Source organism: Enhydra lutris, unplaced genomic scaffold (assembly GCF_002288905.1).
Source record: "Enhydra lutris kenyoni isolate GAN:26980312 unplaced genomic scaffold, ASM228890v2 scaffoldscaffold14, whole genome shotgun sequence".
In the NCBI taxonomy this organism is placed as follows: domain Eukaryota; kingdom Metazoa; phylum Chordata; class Mammalia; order Carnivora; family Mustelidae; genus Enhydra; species Enhydra lutris.
Genome location: NW_019154098.1, coordinates 44,720,281 through 44,738,234, shown reverse-complemented (window position 1 = coordinate 44,738,234; position 17,954 = coordinate 44,720,281). Strand labels below are relative to the sequence as shown.

Sequence of the window (17,954 nt, the reverse complement as noted above, 5' to 3'; positions counted from 1 at the left end):
CTCGCTTTGCGGCCGCAGTTCCAGCAACTCTACAGGAGAAGGCAGAAGAAAGCGAAACCCTCGATTAACACCTCGTCTGGGTCATGGTCTGACACAAGACACTGGTTAGCACTGCTAGCTTCCTTTCGAGGCCTTTATGGTAAGAATGAAGCCTCCGGGGCCATGTGTCTGTGTGCACACCAAACAGAAGATGCAGGTTTCGGGGTGATCACCCCAACTTTTCTACCGACGACTATTCCAGCTAACAAACTGGTTGAAGCTCGTTTCTGGGTTTGCTACAAAATCCCCCTTCCCTTCCCGTTTGGCTATCTTCATAGTGACATTCTCAGTTCACCCGCACCAACAATCGCTAGATCCACATTTTGTCCCCTTCCAGTACGATAATCACCGTGGTGAGACACAAATATACCGCTCTGGCAGGATCTAGAGGGAAGGAGCTTCTAACAGGAATCACGAAGGAACTATGAGAACCATGTATTAGACTCAAAGAAGCATCAGCAGCAGATAGGGGACTGCTCCATCCAGCGGACAGAGGTCCGCTCCATTACAGACCAAGGAGAGTTCTTCCCACTGCACCCGTCACTCAGTGTACCTGACACACACACAAGAGGACAAGCTGAAAACAAGCCCCTCCCTTCAGCAACCTGGAGAACAGGATCCTTGGTTCTTCTCTGATCGACTCGAAGCATCCAGAAGAGTGCCTGCTCTGTAGTATGGCTCAATTAATATCTGTGAAATGACTCAAATCAGACCTTACCTAGAGATTATGTAATTTGACTTGGAAACATGCAAATACTAAAACCAAGTGAGCAATGGTTCTCTTTGCATACAATGCATCCCAGCGACTGGGGGTCTGCTGCAGCAGCTTCTGTTAGAAAAGTAGAGGAGGGGCGCCTGGGTGGCTCAATGGGTTAAAGCCTCTGCCTTCGGCTCAGGTCATGATCCCAGGGTCCTGGGATCGAGTCCCGCATCGGGCTCTCTGCTCAGCAGGGAGCCTGCTTCTCCCTCTCTCTCTCTGCTTGCTGCTCTGTCTACTTGTGATCTCTGTCAAATAAAAAAAATAAAATCTTAAAAAAAAAAAAAAAAGAAAGCAAAGAAAAGTAGAAGAAACTAACAACTGGTGAGCCCACGGCCAATCCCTGGAGCTGCTTTACCAGAGCTGAGTGAGAAAAGCAGAAATGCAGTTGCCTCTAAGATTTAAACTTTGAGATAAACACATCACGAATCAGAGCACAGACACACCAGAGGTAGAAAAGCACATGGATGGGAGGGATCGTCTGGGACAAAAGAAGGACAGAGCAGGCAGGGGCCCTTGTAGGAAATGGCGGGACCTCCGGGAGCCAACTTTAAATGTCCGTGGTTCCTTTGACAAAACCATTCCCAGTGTGAAACGCTCTGTCGAGGGAGCTTAGCATTGTGCCATTCATCTTTTTTATTCTTTATCTTCTTTGGTTTTGATGCTTTTCTTGCAAAACAAACTTCTGACTATACTATGGTAACCCCACAGCTGGCTAGTATGTGGTTGGGTCACGATTAAATTACCTTTTTAAAGGCCCTGATATATGTGGATATTCAACCTCTCCCCACTGTGTCGCCTGCGTTGATTTTGCTTCCAGCATGCTGGTTGTATGGCCTAAATCTACTAAAAACACCCCAGCAGAATGGCAGTCCGTCAGCCTGGTGCATATGGTTTTACCAATGTCCAAAATACACAAAGGGATTTTTAGCAATCTAATCCTGCTAATACACAAAGGGGCTCCTACAGGCTTTTAAAGTGCTGGGAGCCTCTAGACTCCGGAACTCTGGTTTAAAATGTAGAACTCAGCTCGCAATTCTTATTTTTTTACCATTCAGAAATTATGGCCCAGTGAAGGGGGGCAGGGGCGGGAATTTAAGATCTCAAACTATGGTCAGTGGGAGGTGTTTCAAGTGAACATAGCTGAGGAGACTTAGAAACTTGGTTTGTAGGTGAATGTCATAAATACAAATGGAATTAAAGTAATTTTTTTTTCTACTTCAATTTGATTTATCCAGGAAAATATTTCAAGAGATATGTACCTCAGGATCAGAGGCTTCTGCCCTAACTTAGAAGCCCTTCTCTGTCAAAATTAATTCAATCACATTGTGTGTATAATGGTCCTAAAAAAAGCCATGAACAACGTGAGCCTGGCCCATCCTTCAGAGTAGTGAGGTATGATGCTCAGTGCCCACAGTGAAGTTTACTTCCTTGAGGTTTAGGCACTTAGAATAATGCCAGCTGGATCCTGGAACAAACTCAGCAAATAAGCAAAATTCCTCAATTATATCAGAAAATCCCAATTAGGGAACAGAGACCTGGATCCAGAACAATATTTTAAGGAAATTAAACATCTAATCTGAGTCAAGTGGCTTCTTTAGGAAATAGCCTGGTGTGAGTCTTATCCTTTTTCTGGCAGAGGCACAGTTTGGCAGACACAAGGGTGGTAACTGCCCAGCACTGCAGATTGAAATCAGATGTAGGCAACCTTCTCAATTTAAGCTGATTCAACACACAGGCTAAACCAGGTAATTACAAATGCATGTGCCGGGGAGTGGAAAGAAGGGACGGAATGGGAACTTCTTTATTTTTTAAAGTGTTTTCAAAGATGGGAACAATTTTATAAATAAAAAAGTGGAATGATGCCAAATATAGAAACAGATGTTTTGGATCATGAAGCTGCTGGGAATTGAGCTTTCTTGCCTAGCGTCACTGGGTTCTGACCCAGGATTCAAGAGCTCTGGCTAGTTTTACCTCTATTCCCATTCCAAAGTTGTTCGATTCCATTCACTGACCACCCACTCGCGGGACAAAAACAACCTTGGGCTGTAGGAAAGTACAACAAAGAGCAATTCAAATGAGCAAGTGCGGGCGGGGGAGGCGAAGCTACATATCTTTATTGCTCTTAACAGGGCATCGCAATGAATGTGCAGGGGAATTTAGCGCAAGTATTCCATTTACAAAAAAACTCCAAAGTGCGTATTCCTTTTTAAAAAGCTCATTAGAAAACAGAAAAAGCAATTTCTATTAATACATTTCTCCAGTGTGGCTCTCCTGAATTTCCTGTTGGCTCATCCTTACTTGCAAAACTGATGCCTGACCAGGGGCACTGGGCCACTCAACCGTCACACTTCCGGGGACAGAGGAATGTGTAGAATCTTTTGAGTAACCTAATTTGGATCATTTGAAATTTCTAAGGTTTCTGCTGTGCACAAAGGTGGAAAGTGCAGATTGTGTATAATACCCAGGGGTATGTCAATGGTTTAATCTAGTTTTACATTTTCCAATTTATGCTTTTTTATAGTCAGGCTATTATTTCCTCATAGTTGTTTCTTTCTTCTTTTCTTTTCGTTTTTCTTTCCTTTCCCTCCCTCCCTTTCTTTCTCCTTCCCACCCTCACTTCCTTCCTTTTCCTTTCTCCCATCCATCATATAACTGAATTTCCCTCTCAGTCCTGTAAAGAACGATGCCGGCAACTGAATTGCTGTGACATGTAGAAGGCTCAAGAATACTATTTCAGGGGCGCCTGGGTGGCTCAGTGGGTTAAAGCCTCTGCCTTCGGCTCGGGTCGTGGTCCCAGGGTCATCGGATCAAGCCCTGCATCAGGCTCTCCGCTCAGTGGGGAGCCTGCTTCCTCCTCTCTCTGCCTGCCTCTCTGCCTACTTGTGATCTCTCTGTCAAATAAATAAATAAGAATCTTAAAAAAAACTATTTCATAGCAAATATCATTCCCAAAATCCATGGCACTTTATAGTTTTCCCTTATTTGTGATATTATTATTCCCTTTCTGGCATAAAGAATATTTTTCCCCTGATCTGAAAAATGGGAGTCAGCCATTGACCAAAGTTAAGGCTGTGACTCAGATGAAGAGTATGAGACTGAATGAATCCCTCCCTTTGGCTAAATGTGCTAATACTACAGACAGAAGGGGAAACAAGGAACTGAAGCTCTGAAATGCCGAAGCTGTGTGTCAAAGATGATTGCTACTTTGTTTCACCCCAGCGATTCTCTTCATCCCTGAGAACAAAATTGTCTCCTTCTTCCTAGTTTAGATGCACTGAGAATGGTCTTTCCTAGCCCTACCTGGAAAAAAATATATCCTTTCTGGTTCTCACAGCTGGAAATTCTTTTTCCAAGAAACAAAACACTTTCTCCCGATTACCTTAAGTTTCTCCAGGTCTGTACTCACCTACAATTCTCCAGAAAAACTCTTACATACAAATGAGGCCCAAAGAAGAAAGTCGAATGACTACAATTAAAATTCCCCAAATGTAAAGAACTCTACAACACATGGACTTAAATCCACAGGAAGATCACCTTGTACATTGGCATTGCACCGCACAGTTGAAAACCACTTTTGAATACATTCTGCAGCCTGGGAAACTGAGGCCCAAAGAATAAATAACTCTTACAGGAAATGACCTGCTGAAAGTTCGCAGATACACAGCTGAGGTTTGATTCACCCAGGCCTTTGGAATGCAAATCAAACACATTCCCCAAAGTGCCACACTCTGGCCATTTTGGATTATTTCTTAGAGCCTGTTTCAGCAGGAATAATGTTAGCAGGGTGCTCCGCTCCTGAAAGTGGACAGAAGTTGGTGCAGGAAGCTGGAGCACCGAAGACAAGGTATCATGGTGTGCCATGTAAATGTCTACATCACTTAGTGACCTCAGAACCAGGGGCGAGGTACTTAACGCCTTAAGCGACAGGATCTACAACCAGGATGATGTAATTGCACAGTTGTTTAGGATGACGTCAGTGCCTAGCACAGGGCCTGATGTTCAGGAGGTCCTGAATCAAGTGGCAGAATGTAACGGCCGTTGGCACTGGCTGGAAGAAAACGACGATCTCAATCCTTGCTGGGTGCGATCTTTAGGATTAGAAAGCCCGTGGCCCCGTGCCTCCCCCCACAGGCACTGACAGCTGCATAGAAAAAAACATCAGGGGGTGCCTGGGGGGCTCAGTGGGTTAAGCCTCTGCCTTCAGCCCAGGTCATGATCTCAGGGTCCTGGGATCGAGCCCCGTGCATCTTCCCTCTCTCTCTGTGCCTGCCTCTCTGCCTACTTGTGATCTCTCTGTCAAATGAATAAATAAAATCTTTAAAAAAAAATCAACTTACTTCCCCTTCCACTTCATCAGTGACCACTTTTTCTGTACCTTCTCTGTTCTCAGACCTTCAAAAGACTTGCCAGTACTGACCATTTCCCCCTTCCTCCTTTCTGAGTTCCCCCTGTTGAAATTCCCTCTAACTTTTGTGTTGAGATACTCAAATTCTGTTGTTACACTGTAACCTCTTTTTTCTGTTTATTCATTTCTGGCTAAATATCTGGCAGGAGGGGGGCGCCTGGGTGGCTCAGTCAGTTAAGTGGCTGCCTTTGGCTTGGGTCATGATCCCAGGGTCCTGGGATGGGGTTCCACATCCGGCTCCCTGCTCAGCAGGGAGCTTGCTTCTCCCTCTTGCCTGCCGCTCCCCTACTTGTGCTCTCTCTGACAAATAAAATCTTCAAAACAACAACAATGAGTCTTTAAAAATAATAAACAAATAAATACATAAATAAATAAATTTGGCAGGAGGGGGAAGCTGGCATAAAGAAAATCTTTTCCTTCCTCCCACTCTCCCTTGTCAGCCCTCCTCATGGTTTCAAGTACCAGCCGTAACAAAATGACACGCCAACCTGTTTCTCCAGCCTTTATTTCCTTCCTGAGCTACACTGTGGAACTCCATCCACCACGATGCTCCGGTCACCCAAGTCAGCATTCCCTAAACCTGCCTCTGTGGTGTCGTCTGCTTCAGTCACTGGCAACAGTCAAGTTCAAGACTTTTGTCATCTTACTAGAAGCTCCTCTTTCTTTGGCCCCGGCAATGACTCAGGGCCAATCCCCACAGATCTTGGTTTCATGGTCTCTCTCCCCAGCTTTCCAAGCTCATAGTTACTATGCAAGTTCCTTCCCCGCCCTTCCTGGTAGAATAGCTAAGAAGCTATTTTTAACTGGTTTTCTATTTCTCTCTCTTATACACACTGCTCACTTGGAAGGTTATAAAATACTTCTATTCATCTGCGTGTCTCAACAACCTTACAAACCGAGACACAGAAACATTACCCTGGTTTTACAGATATGAAACCCAAAGCTCCAAGGGGTGAGCCACTCTAGACCATTCCAGGTCCAGTGCTGCATCGACTATACCGTGAACACCTATGGATGCAGACAGCTGGCCGTTTAATATGAAAACAACAAAAAATCTTATTGTAACACAGAATCACAACAGCTTATGCTCTGAGAGCTACAAATTGTTCTGGGGATCAGTGGGTCTGACAGGATCATGGGGGCCTTATAGGAACCATGATGCGAGGTTCCTGGGCTATAACTGTGTGGTAACTGATTCTAAAGCATCCACTGAGGTCAGGTTTCTATGGTTTGGGACATATGGCACAGAGTCCACTGGAGGTGGTTCCATTAATTAAAGAAGGAGTAAAGAAGATGAACCCCCCCCCCCCAGAATGACGTGCTCACACTGTCAGGGCTTAACGGGGTCTGGAAATATAAAGTTTAAAGATTTGATCAGTGTTTCTCTTTAAATGCAACAAAACTGTCCAATTTCAATGGGAACTGTGCAGTTCTGCACCTCTATAGGAATAACAAATAAAGGCCGTTTTAATCTGGGCAGGGGGGTGGGGAGAGACGGATACCAATTTGGTGGCTTAAACCTCAGAACTATTAATATTACAATTATTTACTCTTTGTTTTCTGCCCATTTGCAGTCATTCACTTTGATCCCCTAAGCTAGTACTGGTTATGGATCTCAAAGAAGAGTTATAGCAGGTTCTTTGGAAACAGGCCCAATCTGACAATGTTCATTGGGGAAAAACTATACAAAGATGAGAACCAAATATGAATATGAAAAAATTTAAAAAACTGTTTAAGATGTCCAGATTTGGCAAATTCCTTTTTTTTTTTTTAAATTTACACTAATGCTGGCAGTATATTCTAGGTTTATACGTTAATACGCTATGAGAGAGAGAAGGAGAGAAAGCACAGAAAATACCATACATTTTTTAAAGGTTTTATTTATTTGAGAGAAAAGAGCATGAGCAGGGGGAGGGAGCAGCAGACTTCCTGCTGAGCAGGGAGCACGATGATGCAGGGGTCCCAATTGATCCCAGGACCCTGGGACCATGACCTGAGCCTAAGGCAGACACTTAACTGACTGAGCCACCCAGGAGCCCCCAGAAAGTATCATATTGCTTAGATGTCTGTCCCAAGTCCAGCATCATTCTACCAGAATAACAATGACTAGTCTATGAACCCAAGTTAGAGAACTAGGTAGGAATAATCTGAAGGAAGTCCAATGAGGAAATAGATACACTGATATACAATCAGGAAAAAAAAAATTCCCCTACTGCCATGTGGCTATCAAGAAGGTGGCCGTAGAGGCAGACAGCCTGGGCTGTGGGCCAGCTCACACTTACTGCTGAGACCCTAAGCAGAGGCCTAACGGCCCGAGACTCAGCTTTCCTCAGCTGCATAACGAGGACAAAAGCACCGTCTACCCTACCTGGGCTCCCGGGAGGAGTCTACCATGCCTGGCAGAGTTAAACATTCACCACAGGTCTGTTGGTCTCGCCTCAGGCCAAACGAACTTCCTGCCACCCCCACCAACCATGCTGGGCGTGGATTTCTGTGTGCCGGGGGCAGCCTGCTGTACGAGACTGACCGGCCCTGGCGAGAGCACCCCCTTTTCCTCTGCGACGAGTCCCTATCTAGATGATAAACCATGGCCCCCCTAACAGATGATACTGTGTCTCTTCGTTCTGGACTCTACACATTCCTCCTGCTCTTCTCCGCAGTTCAAGGTTTTCAACTCCTGTCTCCTCCTCCTGGGATTTTTCCACTGCCTACTTTTCAGAACCACTGGTTTTCCTAAGCGGAATGCACATTAGTAGGTCCATTTTCCATGTGTGAAAACAGGTAGAAAGAGGAAGGCTAAATTCAGAAATCCCAGAAATAACTATTCCTGGATGCTGGCCCCTAACACAAACTGTTCAGAAGAAACTACCAGATCTAGAGATCTGGTCTTCAGATGCAGAAACTCAGACTCCGTCCTGAAGTCCCTAACAGAGGGAAACATAGTATTTTGTACATTTATATTATCTACATATGCCTTTTTGAAGATTCAGATGAGATCAGGTATGATCTAAGTGAGAGATGGGTACATGTCTAGAATGGGAGGGGGCTTCAAACTAAGGGAGAAAAAGACTGGGTTCAGTCAGAAATAGAGTGTATTTGGAGATGCAGGACTGTGGGAAACAGGAGCACTTAATGATGTCTTGCATTACAGCCCTCAAAACACTCTGAATTAAAATGCGGTGTCAAAAAAAAGTCCTCAGAACACTGTGTGTCAGCTCTACTTCAACAAAAAAACAAACAGACAAAAAAACTTCGAAACAACCCTGTGAGGTAAGCAAATAACATCTCATTCCTTCAGAAGAAATAAAGGCTTACAGAAGGGAAAGGATTCACCCCAAGACACTGGACAGGGTAACTGAGTGGGAACCAGGATTCAGGTCCTCCTCTTGGATTCCTTCTACCCCCATGCAACTGCCTGGGAGCTCTGCTAGCAAAAGATGGCCATCAAATCTCCTGAGCGTGGTCTGTAAGTGGTGTGACCTTATAACTCATCATACAAACCAGAACTCTCGAGAATAAAGGGGACCACTCTGTAATTACACGGGACAACAGGAGTAAACCAGGACTGCGTCACTCAAACTGGGAGGTATGGTCACCCTGTACCCTGCCTTTGTATTCTACTATCCTGATTTTCACATTGAACAGCACAAACTATTTAAGACTTTGTGCTATTTACCCTTTTGGTTCACAGAGGCCATCTGTCTAGTTGGATTCAGTCACTGACTGAGTTTCTTAAAGTGTTTTAACCTGTGTTGTTTATGCACCCAAAAAATGAAAATTACCTGTTCTAACAACTTTCTCCCCCAAAGGAAAAACACACACCCTGGGCAGATCAAAGCCAGTGAGTTTCTGAAGATTGTTCAAATAGGATCACCTGACGTGTATATCCCAAACCCCTCTTACTGGACACCCTACTCTTCCTTGATAGCCAACGTGTCATAAAATCCTATCCATTTTATCTCATGGGTTCTCAGTCAACGGATACAATGGATACAATTTCCTCCAACCCCAGTGCTGCTATCAACCATCTTCATCCCCATCTGTCTCCTGAAACAGATTGGTCCCTCCTTTTCGTTTCCTCTAATCTCTCTCCACTCTGCAGCCTGAATGAGCCGTCCCAAACCCTCACGAGCCACATAGCCCTCCCGTTCTCAAAGCCTGACATGGCTTCTATCTCCATCTTTTCTCTTCCTCCTGCATGGAGGTGCTGACGTGCTCTTTTCCCGAGGAAACAGTGATGAAGCAGTGAGGCTGGAGGGATAAGGAGAGCAGCTGCTGACCAGTTCCTGATTATCCTTAAGTTATCAGATGAAATGAAACTTAAAATTCCTGGAAGCTTTCATACTAAACTTGTTAGGACTCTTATAATTTAGTGATTTGCCTCCTCTAATGCACTGTACCCTACACAAAAGCACAGGTACCCTCAGTGCCTAGCAACCTTCCTGACACAGAATAAAGCTCAAAACTTTGCTGTGGAAAGAATAAATGAATATGTGGGTATGAGTAATGTAGAGTTGTATGTATTGAATCACAAACTGCCCTGGGCAGGTCACAAACATGACTTTTTTTTTGAGGAATGCCCATTAATTTCTTAGTACAGTTTTTAAATCAATGGTTCCTACATTTAATGGGAATTTTTTTTTCAACCAATTACTATGGCAGTGAGACTGCCTATGTATTTTTCTAAAGAACAAAGAACAATTTATCAAATTTCTAAAGCACAGTACTAGGTGGGTCTTATCTGGGGGTTGAGCAGCTAAAATTCAAGAAAACCCCTGGAACAGAAGAGAGTCCTGAGAAGTTCCTGGGCTCTCTTCTCTGCTGGGCCAAGCAGTCCTGGCCTAAGAGATGCCCACCCTGGGGCCAACCATGGGGAAGGCTGGAATAGGGAGTTAGACCCTAGCCCAAGGAAATCAAAGTTGTTCTGCTTCTGTCCCGGAGGGGCCTATGGAGCTTTCTGGACCTGAGGTGACCTACAAGCATCACTGCTGGGGTGACTTTTATCAGGTCATTTCTATGAAAAGGCATATATTCCATAATGTGAGGAAAAAATAGACTAAAGAAAAATAATATGTTGGATTCAAAGTTTTGCCCTCACTTATAAGTTAAAAGTAAAGAATTTCTGTAGGGGAAAATAAAAGAGCATTTACTTATAAATTTGGGCATAAGATAGAGCTGACTAAACTTACTACCACCGGGCACTCAGACTATTCTCAGACCCTGTCAGTCCTCAGAAGAAGTCCAACATTAATTTAGGGCTAGTAGATTAACTTCTCTGTCAAGTCCTTAGTCAAACCACTTTTGTAGTATATGTGTGTGTGGACTTATGTCCAAGTCTGGAGGAGTCTCAGCTTCATTCCAATGAAATCTCTCTTCTACCTTTTGCTCTCCTAGCCTCAGGAAAATGTTTACATTGCTTTTGAAGAAAAGGAACTCAATTATTGGCGGGATCAAGTCCCCCACACTGACTCTAAGTCTTATAAGAGGTAATGCAGTTTAAAGAAATCAGACTTAAGTTGCCTCTCAGATGATCTGCATCCAAAAATGACTGTACTGATCCTCACTTCAATAATGCTAAGTCCTAGTGTCAAGATCATGGATTTTTATGGATGGATGTCAGGAATAAAGATACAAAGCATTTAGCTCCTGAAGGAATACAGCATGCTATTTCCCAAAGACAAAGACTTAGTTTTTCAATCTCTTCCTAAACATTCACCTTTAGAATTTAGTGGCCTACAAAATATTCCCACCATACATAACAGCCCCAAAGTGTTCTTGTGTAAGTGATGTTTTTAGTGAAGGCAACGACTGTGTTTCATGGTATTACTAGCTTAAATGGAGTAGGACAAATTCTCTCCAAAGGATGTTAATAGAAATTAAAACAACAACAAAATAAAAACAACACAAAACAAGGTCCTTAAATATTTTAGCCACAAGATGCCAATAAAATCAAATTTATGTCTAGCTTAATTCAACAATGGAAAAGTCAGCAGTTAAAGAGTAGATAAACTTCCCTTTGTCCCTCTTTTCCTGAGAAACTTTCAAATGTTGAAAATCAATTCCTTTTGTCCTCTTGTTATTCATCTGCTACACATTAAATAGAAACTCTGGGCATCAAGTGATTTACGGAGAAGCCTGGTACAAATTAAATTCTTACTCTCCCTCACAAATTATAGATATGTATTGTAGTAGGCCATTGATTTATCAGTGGACGCTCTTGCTAGTTCACCTCGGTGAGACTAGCTAACTATAGTCCTTTATCTGAAGTTACCATGGGGTGGGGGGTGACTGTGGGGCCCCATTAATTAATTAATGCAAAGCATTACCACATTGTTCTGATTTTCCAGGCTCTATTTTAAAAAGCATTCTGTTAAGTACCGTGTTTTAGTTACTTCCTAGATCCTTGAGCCATTTGGGTTATGGGTGTGTATTTTAATATACTCAAGTAATACCAAATAATATTACCTCCAGTGGCGATGTGATCTATGAAATGACCAGCATAATGGTTATTATAAATAACATGGAAAAACAGATTGTGCGGTGGATCTCTTAGAAAGGTTGAACTGATGCAGACGCTGTTTTCCTACAGGAATTTAGGCCCCATAGCGAAGGGAGTGGCTGCGATGCCAGCCCCACAGTAGGGCTTTGGAGAGCATGTCTGCACAGGGTGTCCCTATGGAACCCCTTCTACTAGAAGAAAACCACACACAGACGCTGACAGAGGCACGCTCACACAGCCGAGTCCGGAGCCCTAAACAGTGCGAGGAAGTTGTGAGCATTTCCCTTTCATGTTATCCATCAAAGACGTTAAAAACTCTTCTTGGTAGAGTTGTCCTTTTGGGTCATTAATAAAGACATCTGCTCAAGTTCTTCATGGATTCCACAAGTGCCAGGACTCCTCCCAAATTATCCTAATTTCCACCCCCCACCCCAGAGATGGGTTCGTCTACAATCCAATACCCACTTTTATTGGGGACCTCCTGGACTCCAAACCGAGAACTCGCGTTATGGAAACGATCCGCTTGCCATGCAAGCTCCCACCAGCACCTCACCTCGCTCGAATCCTCCTGCTGATTGATGACGGCCAGCGCGTCCTCCGCTGCCTGCCGCTTGGCCTCGGCCACCGTGCGCTCCATCTTGGCGCGCTCGGTCGTGATCATGTCATGGGCTTTCCGCTCGGCCTCCGACACCGCCTTCTGCAGCTCGGTCATCGCCTGGCGCTTCACCTCGTTGACCGCCTCCTCTGTGTGCCAGGAAGGCCGCACAGGACAAGAGAACATTTCCCTGTTAGCGCAGGACCTTGGCCACTGACCGCTGTTAAACACAATTCTAGAGAAGGGGCGTGACTCTCATCGCAATTATTGGGCAGTTCTCCTGGCTGCCTAAAAACCCAGCAGCTTTCTGAAATTCATTTAGGAAAACAAAGGGTGAGGTTTTTTTTGTTTTTTTTTTTATCTTTAACTTGCATGTCTGGGAATATTTTTAAAACTACTACTGCATCACTACAACTTTTCTACCAAACTAGTACCTCCAGAAATGATCAGGAAACCGGACTTCAGTAGCTAAAGGACGAATACCACTACCAGAAACCTGCCTGGAATAATTCAGACACGTTGAGGCGGTTTGCTACAGGGCTATAGGTTAATATGCACATAGGGAGTCCATGTTCAAAAGCTTTCAGAAGAGGAAGGGGATGGATTTTACACATATACACATCTAAGTGCTAACAATTGTTTTGCTGGTGAAAGACAGCACAATAGTGAAACAGACAGCAGTATAGTGAAGGTAATTCACACGGCAATTATGTCAATGTAGACCTTGCAAAGAAAATCCAGGATGAAACAGATGATCTGGCTTTTCTTTTTCCTAAGTCATTTCCCAAGTCATGTGGATTTATGCCCTTAACAGGCTAGATGATAGGGTTCTGTAAAAATCATTTTCTCATTTCCCAGTTTTAAGGCGTTGCCCATCGACTCCATCAAATATATACACAGCTTTGCATAACCAACTGTTGCACTAGACAAATGTAATTGAATCATACCAGGGGCCAAAACAATCAGGCCTGCCTACAGACCTGCAAGGTGTCAAATCAGCTCTTTATTTTTGGCTGTGGAAAGGGTGCAAAGATTTGACTAATGTACAATATGAGACTGACAACTAAAACAAGTAATTTCCATTTAAAAAAATTAACTGTTCTAATTAACAAGGGAAAATATCCTCCCCCTAAATTAGTTTATCTAATTTTCATCTTTATTCAAAGCAAAATGACAATGATTAATTGAAAATTTAATAAGCAGTAATTATTAACTTGGCAAACCTAGTACCAATTAACACTCTATTAAAACTAATTATGACATGTTTCATTCAAGTGTTTGCACTTAATTGTTTCACCCACTTAAAAAGCACCTTAATTAAATGTTCTATTTAATTAAAAACATAGATTCCTAATAAAAAAATGTTTTACTGTAGATTAAAAATGTAAGAGATGCAAATACTCCTAAGGTTTCTTAAACGTCAGTGGTTTGTTTCACACATCTAGAGCCCCGGCCTGGAGGACCATCGAAAGCTCTCCACTTGTAATTAGCCGGCATGACTTCTGTAGCCCAGGTCACTTCAGTCACAGTATTTCTGAACTTCTTTTGTAATGACTGTCTGCTAGGTTTTACACACTAAACTATAAGGGGAAGATCCAGACCAGAAATATTAACCAAAATATGTTAAGCCTTTGTTGGTTACTCTAAGATATGCCATTTAAAACCTGGATAGAAACAGCACCGCACAGAGCTTATAGGTCTTCACCAGGAGGCGAAAGGATGCCTTTATGACCCTATCATAAACAACCAGGGGCACCAGGGAAGTACTGCCCTTCTAACTAGACAGCCAGGGTCTAATTTAGTTTGAATATTCAAGGTGAATTAAAATTCTATCTAAGTGGTAATACAGGACAATAATTTTTGCTTACGATCAAAGCTGTAGCTTGACTAATTGTGTATGCAAATCAGGCAATTTATATTTAAATTATGCATTCCTATTCTAATCCCACAGGCATATACAGATCAGCAAAGAGAGTTGGTAGGACATTTGCAAGGTGCTTGAATATTTATTACCAACTGCAAACATTCACTGATCGTTTGAAAAAGAAATATACTGAAGAAAACACTCGGTTGTGATTTGAAAACCATCTTTATGTTAGATTTTTTTCCCTCAGTTTTATGAAGACTTTTCGTACCTTTATGGTGTGTTCTTTTACTTTTGCTGTTGCTTTTAAAAATACTAATTTTAGGGGGAAACTGATGAGGCCTTCAACATTGGTTAGGACTCAAAATATTTTAGAATGTGTATTGTTACACTATTACACTGTTATACTCTTAATGGGGTAACATGCAGAATTTGAATGGGGTCTGTGAATTACATACTATTAACGTCCTGATTTTGGTGACTGTACTATAGTTATTTATGCAAGAGAATGTCCTTGTTCCTAGGAAATACACACTAAAATGTTTAGGGTAAAAGGGCATTACATCTGCACCTTACTCTCAAATGGCTGGGGGAAAATATGTGTAACAGAGAAAGAAAGGGAGGGAAGGAAAGAGGAATAGAAAGATATTAAAGCAAATACAGTAAAATAGGGAAAACTGGGCAAAAAGAATACAGCAATTTTTTATACCATTTTTTGCAACTTTTCTGCAGGTTTGAAATCATTTCAAAATAAAATGGTGCTAAAGGTTGTATGATATACATTCATGCACAGGACATACTTTTTGCAATTTAAATAATTTCCTATGAAAAAGGATGCACTGGTTATACTACATTGAATTTTGAGAGCTCTACTCCTTTGATATTTTTCAAATGCTTTAAACTTTCTTTTATTTACTTATCTTTTGCCACAAAGGTAATGTATAATACTTTGATGGCAAAGACACACTTTATAGGTTTTCTTCTAAAAAAAATTTTGCCCACAGCAGATTTTAGAATCTTGGGGGAAAAAGCTTTCCAATTGTAACAAGCCAATGTCACATTCTGCCCTTGGTGTTTTCATCATGCTGGATGCCCTGACTCTCAACACTAGAAATGCTTTTTAATAAGCCTATAAAGATAAATATTAAAAGCAGTTATTAAAGATTTCCAGATAAAACTGTCACCTGTACTTAAGGGACTTAATATACTCCTCAATATGAGCATCTATCCATAGAAAACTGTCCCAAAACTGTTTTGGTACAGCAGATGAGGGATACTGTTGTGAGAATAACACAAATACACAAATGTAATTGACCCTGCTTCCAAGTCCTATTTTAGACTGAAGCCCTAAGACAGAACATAGGCTCATCTAAAAAATGTTCTGGGCATCATTTGTTTGCTAAGGTTAAACGCTTCTTAGAGAGTCCACGGACACAACAGCAGCAAGGATTGTTCTTTCTCTTCTTGTGTAGCCCTCAGATGTCAAGTATACCCAGAATTAGTTTCAGAAACCCATAAAACAGTGAAGAAAAATAAGAGTGGACTCAATAGATTACAACATGTCAAATTTTTAAAGAACCTGATTAAGTGGCAAATATACAGTGCCGTTTTGAATCTGCTTCCAATTGCTTACCACTTATGGTAGGACTTCCTTTGTGCAGAGCTATTCAAGTTGACTTTCCAACAAAGGTGGTACGTTTAGAAAAATCTGCTCTCGCTTAATAGCAGTCAAACAAAGACTTGAGCAGATAATAGCACAGCAAAAGAATTTGGATTACACAAGGCTTTCCTGTCAATTTTTCTTTATGAACTATCAAGGATTTAACTTAAATACACATAAATAAGGGAGATGCAGAGAAAGAGTCTCTCCTGCAACAGAAAATGTCATCCTTCTGCTGTCCCAAATGACCATTCTTTGTGTCTCTTACTAGAATAAGTTGCACTGACAGCTTAAGAATGGGGAGAAAAAGTGGTCAGAAAGAAGATGTAGCAATTATTTTTCCAGATAGGTGACACCTGGCACATTTTAACAGCTGGAGAGTACCCCGTGACCCAGGAAGAAATCTTAGAGGTGAGGCTGTGAATCTGGTAAGAGTATGCGGCTGAGCAACATACTTAGCATTTAAGCTGAATATGCTATCTGATTGGCATACTGGACATTCGAGAGAGCCTTCTGGTTCTTAATCGAAGCTACCAAGTCTAGCATACTATCAGATTTGGAAACTTCTTGTCACTCTTACAAAATCAGATTTTTCTTTAAAAATCTGTAAAAACACTTGATAAGAGCCAAATGATCAGCGCATTAGCCAAGTTGCAAAGAACTATGGACATGGCTGGGTCAAATCACAACCTCAAAAGACACTTCCCCTTCACTATGTCTCCTACAGCCATCCAATCCTTTGCAGAAAGAGCATTTTCTAGTTTTTCCAAACTATTTTAATAGTTGGAGTTTAGAGCAGCTGAAAGCCACAGTATGTGTCTGTCACATCATCTTTTAACTCTTGAAACAGGTTGTATGTTTTCTCTCATGAGTCAGTTTTTGCAAGGTTTTGGCTTAACTTTTCTAAGAGTTGGTGTTCCCCCAACATTCTGCCAGATCTGAACTCTCTGAAGCCAGTGTGTCACCAGGAACTTTAAATCAGCCCCAGAACGGAGACCACTATCTCTGAAGGAAAATCTGACACTGTACATAGGAGGGAGGAATAGAAGTTTAGCATAACTTGGGTCATTTAATTTAGGAAGCAATTTAGTTCAGGTCACTGAGTATTAATTAGCACAGACGATCAATTTTAAATACTGGTTGTAGTCATAAAATCTGGAAGTTTAGTTCCTCAACAAGTCAACTAGTTTTGTTAGGATTTTTTTAAAAGAATTTCAGAGATGTGCCAATTGTATCTCCATTTTTAAAAATCAGGAGAAAAGACTGACGTATGCAATTTAATTTCTAAAACATCAGATTTGCTTTTTCATTAAGAGTAAACTGCATGCAAGCTGAGACCTCTTATGCCAGCTTTCATCCCAAAACCATGACAGCACCTGAAAAACCAGGGTTTAAAACAGAAACGTTGCCAGACGGTCAATTACGTGGCACTAGCAGATGCTCCTAAAGCGAAAACTATTCCATGTTTTAATCAGGCCTGGTGAAAGAATATTAATTAGGATTTAAAATTTTTGGTTTGTGGTGGGGGGCTGTTTTGTTTTTGTTGTTGTTCGCAGGAAAGGCCCTCCTTGTTGCTCCTCACGTCACTGCATGAACAACTGTGCACAGCTGCCAGAACACTAGACTCGTGTTTTTCAACAGTTCTTACCAGCTTTCTTCCAGATCTCCTCTGGCACGTATCCAGAAGCAGGCCTGTGAAGGAATTCCCGATGCGCATCTAGGAAAAGGATGCAAAGCGGGAGGGGAGAGGAAGAAAGCACCATAAGCACGTTATGTCACTACACAGAATAGAAGCAAGCAATGCCCGTTCTCTTGGCTGCTCTACAAAAACATAATTTTGAAAGGCTGAGCATTTCACTTCTAGAAAATAAACACAAATAGCAAGGCCAGTCATCAGAGCTCAAGGAAAACAGAAGGTCATTTGTCTAAATGCCTTGTATGCTCAAAATTAAACAACTTCAATGATTACATCATACAATATGATGTCTGGGAGCACTGGTCCCAGAACCCTCTCACTCTGGGAATTTCTATAGACATGCTTTATTTTGTTAGGGAAAATGAATTATATTTGGTAGTTTTCTTTTCAAGAGTCAGATTGGTAGTTAAAAAATCAAATCTTAGGCTAATATAAT

At 42.0% G+C, this 17,954-nt stretch overlaps 1 protein-coding gene across 2 annotated transcripts in view; it reads right to left on the bottom strand.

Moving 5' to 3' along the window:
* The window catches only part of LOC111146561 (RUNX1 translocation partner 1), a 109,631-nt gene that overhangs the window by 688 nt on the left and 90,989 nt on the right, over positions 1 to 17,954 (bottom strand). For both annotated transcript variants that reach the window (XM_022502151.1, XM_022502152.1), the window contains exons 9-11: positions 17,471 to 17,539; positions 12,257 to 12,447; positions 1 to 29 (exon numbers count right to left, since the gene is read on the bottom strand). The exon at positions 1 to 29 is cut by the window's left edge and continues 688 nt beyond it. In XM_022502151.1, the coding sequence (XP_022357859.1) occupies positions 1 to 29; positions 12,257 to 12,447; positions 17,471 to 17,539 (289 nt within the window). The remainder of the gene's footprint in view (positions 30 to 12,256; positions 12,448 to 17,470; positions 17,540 to 17,954) is intronic.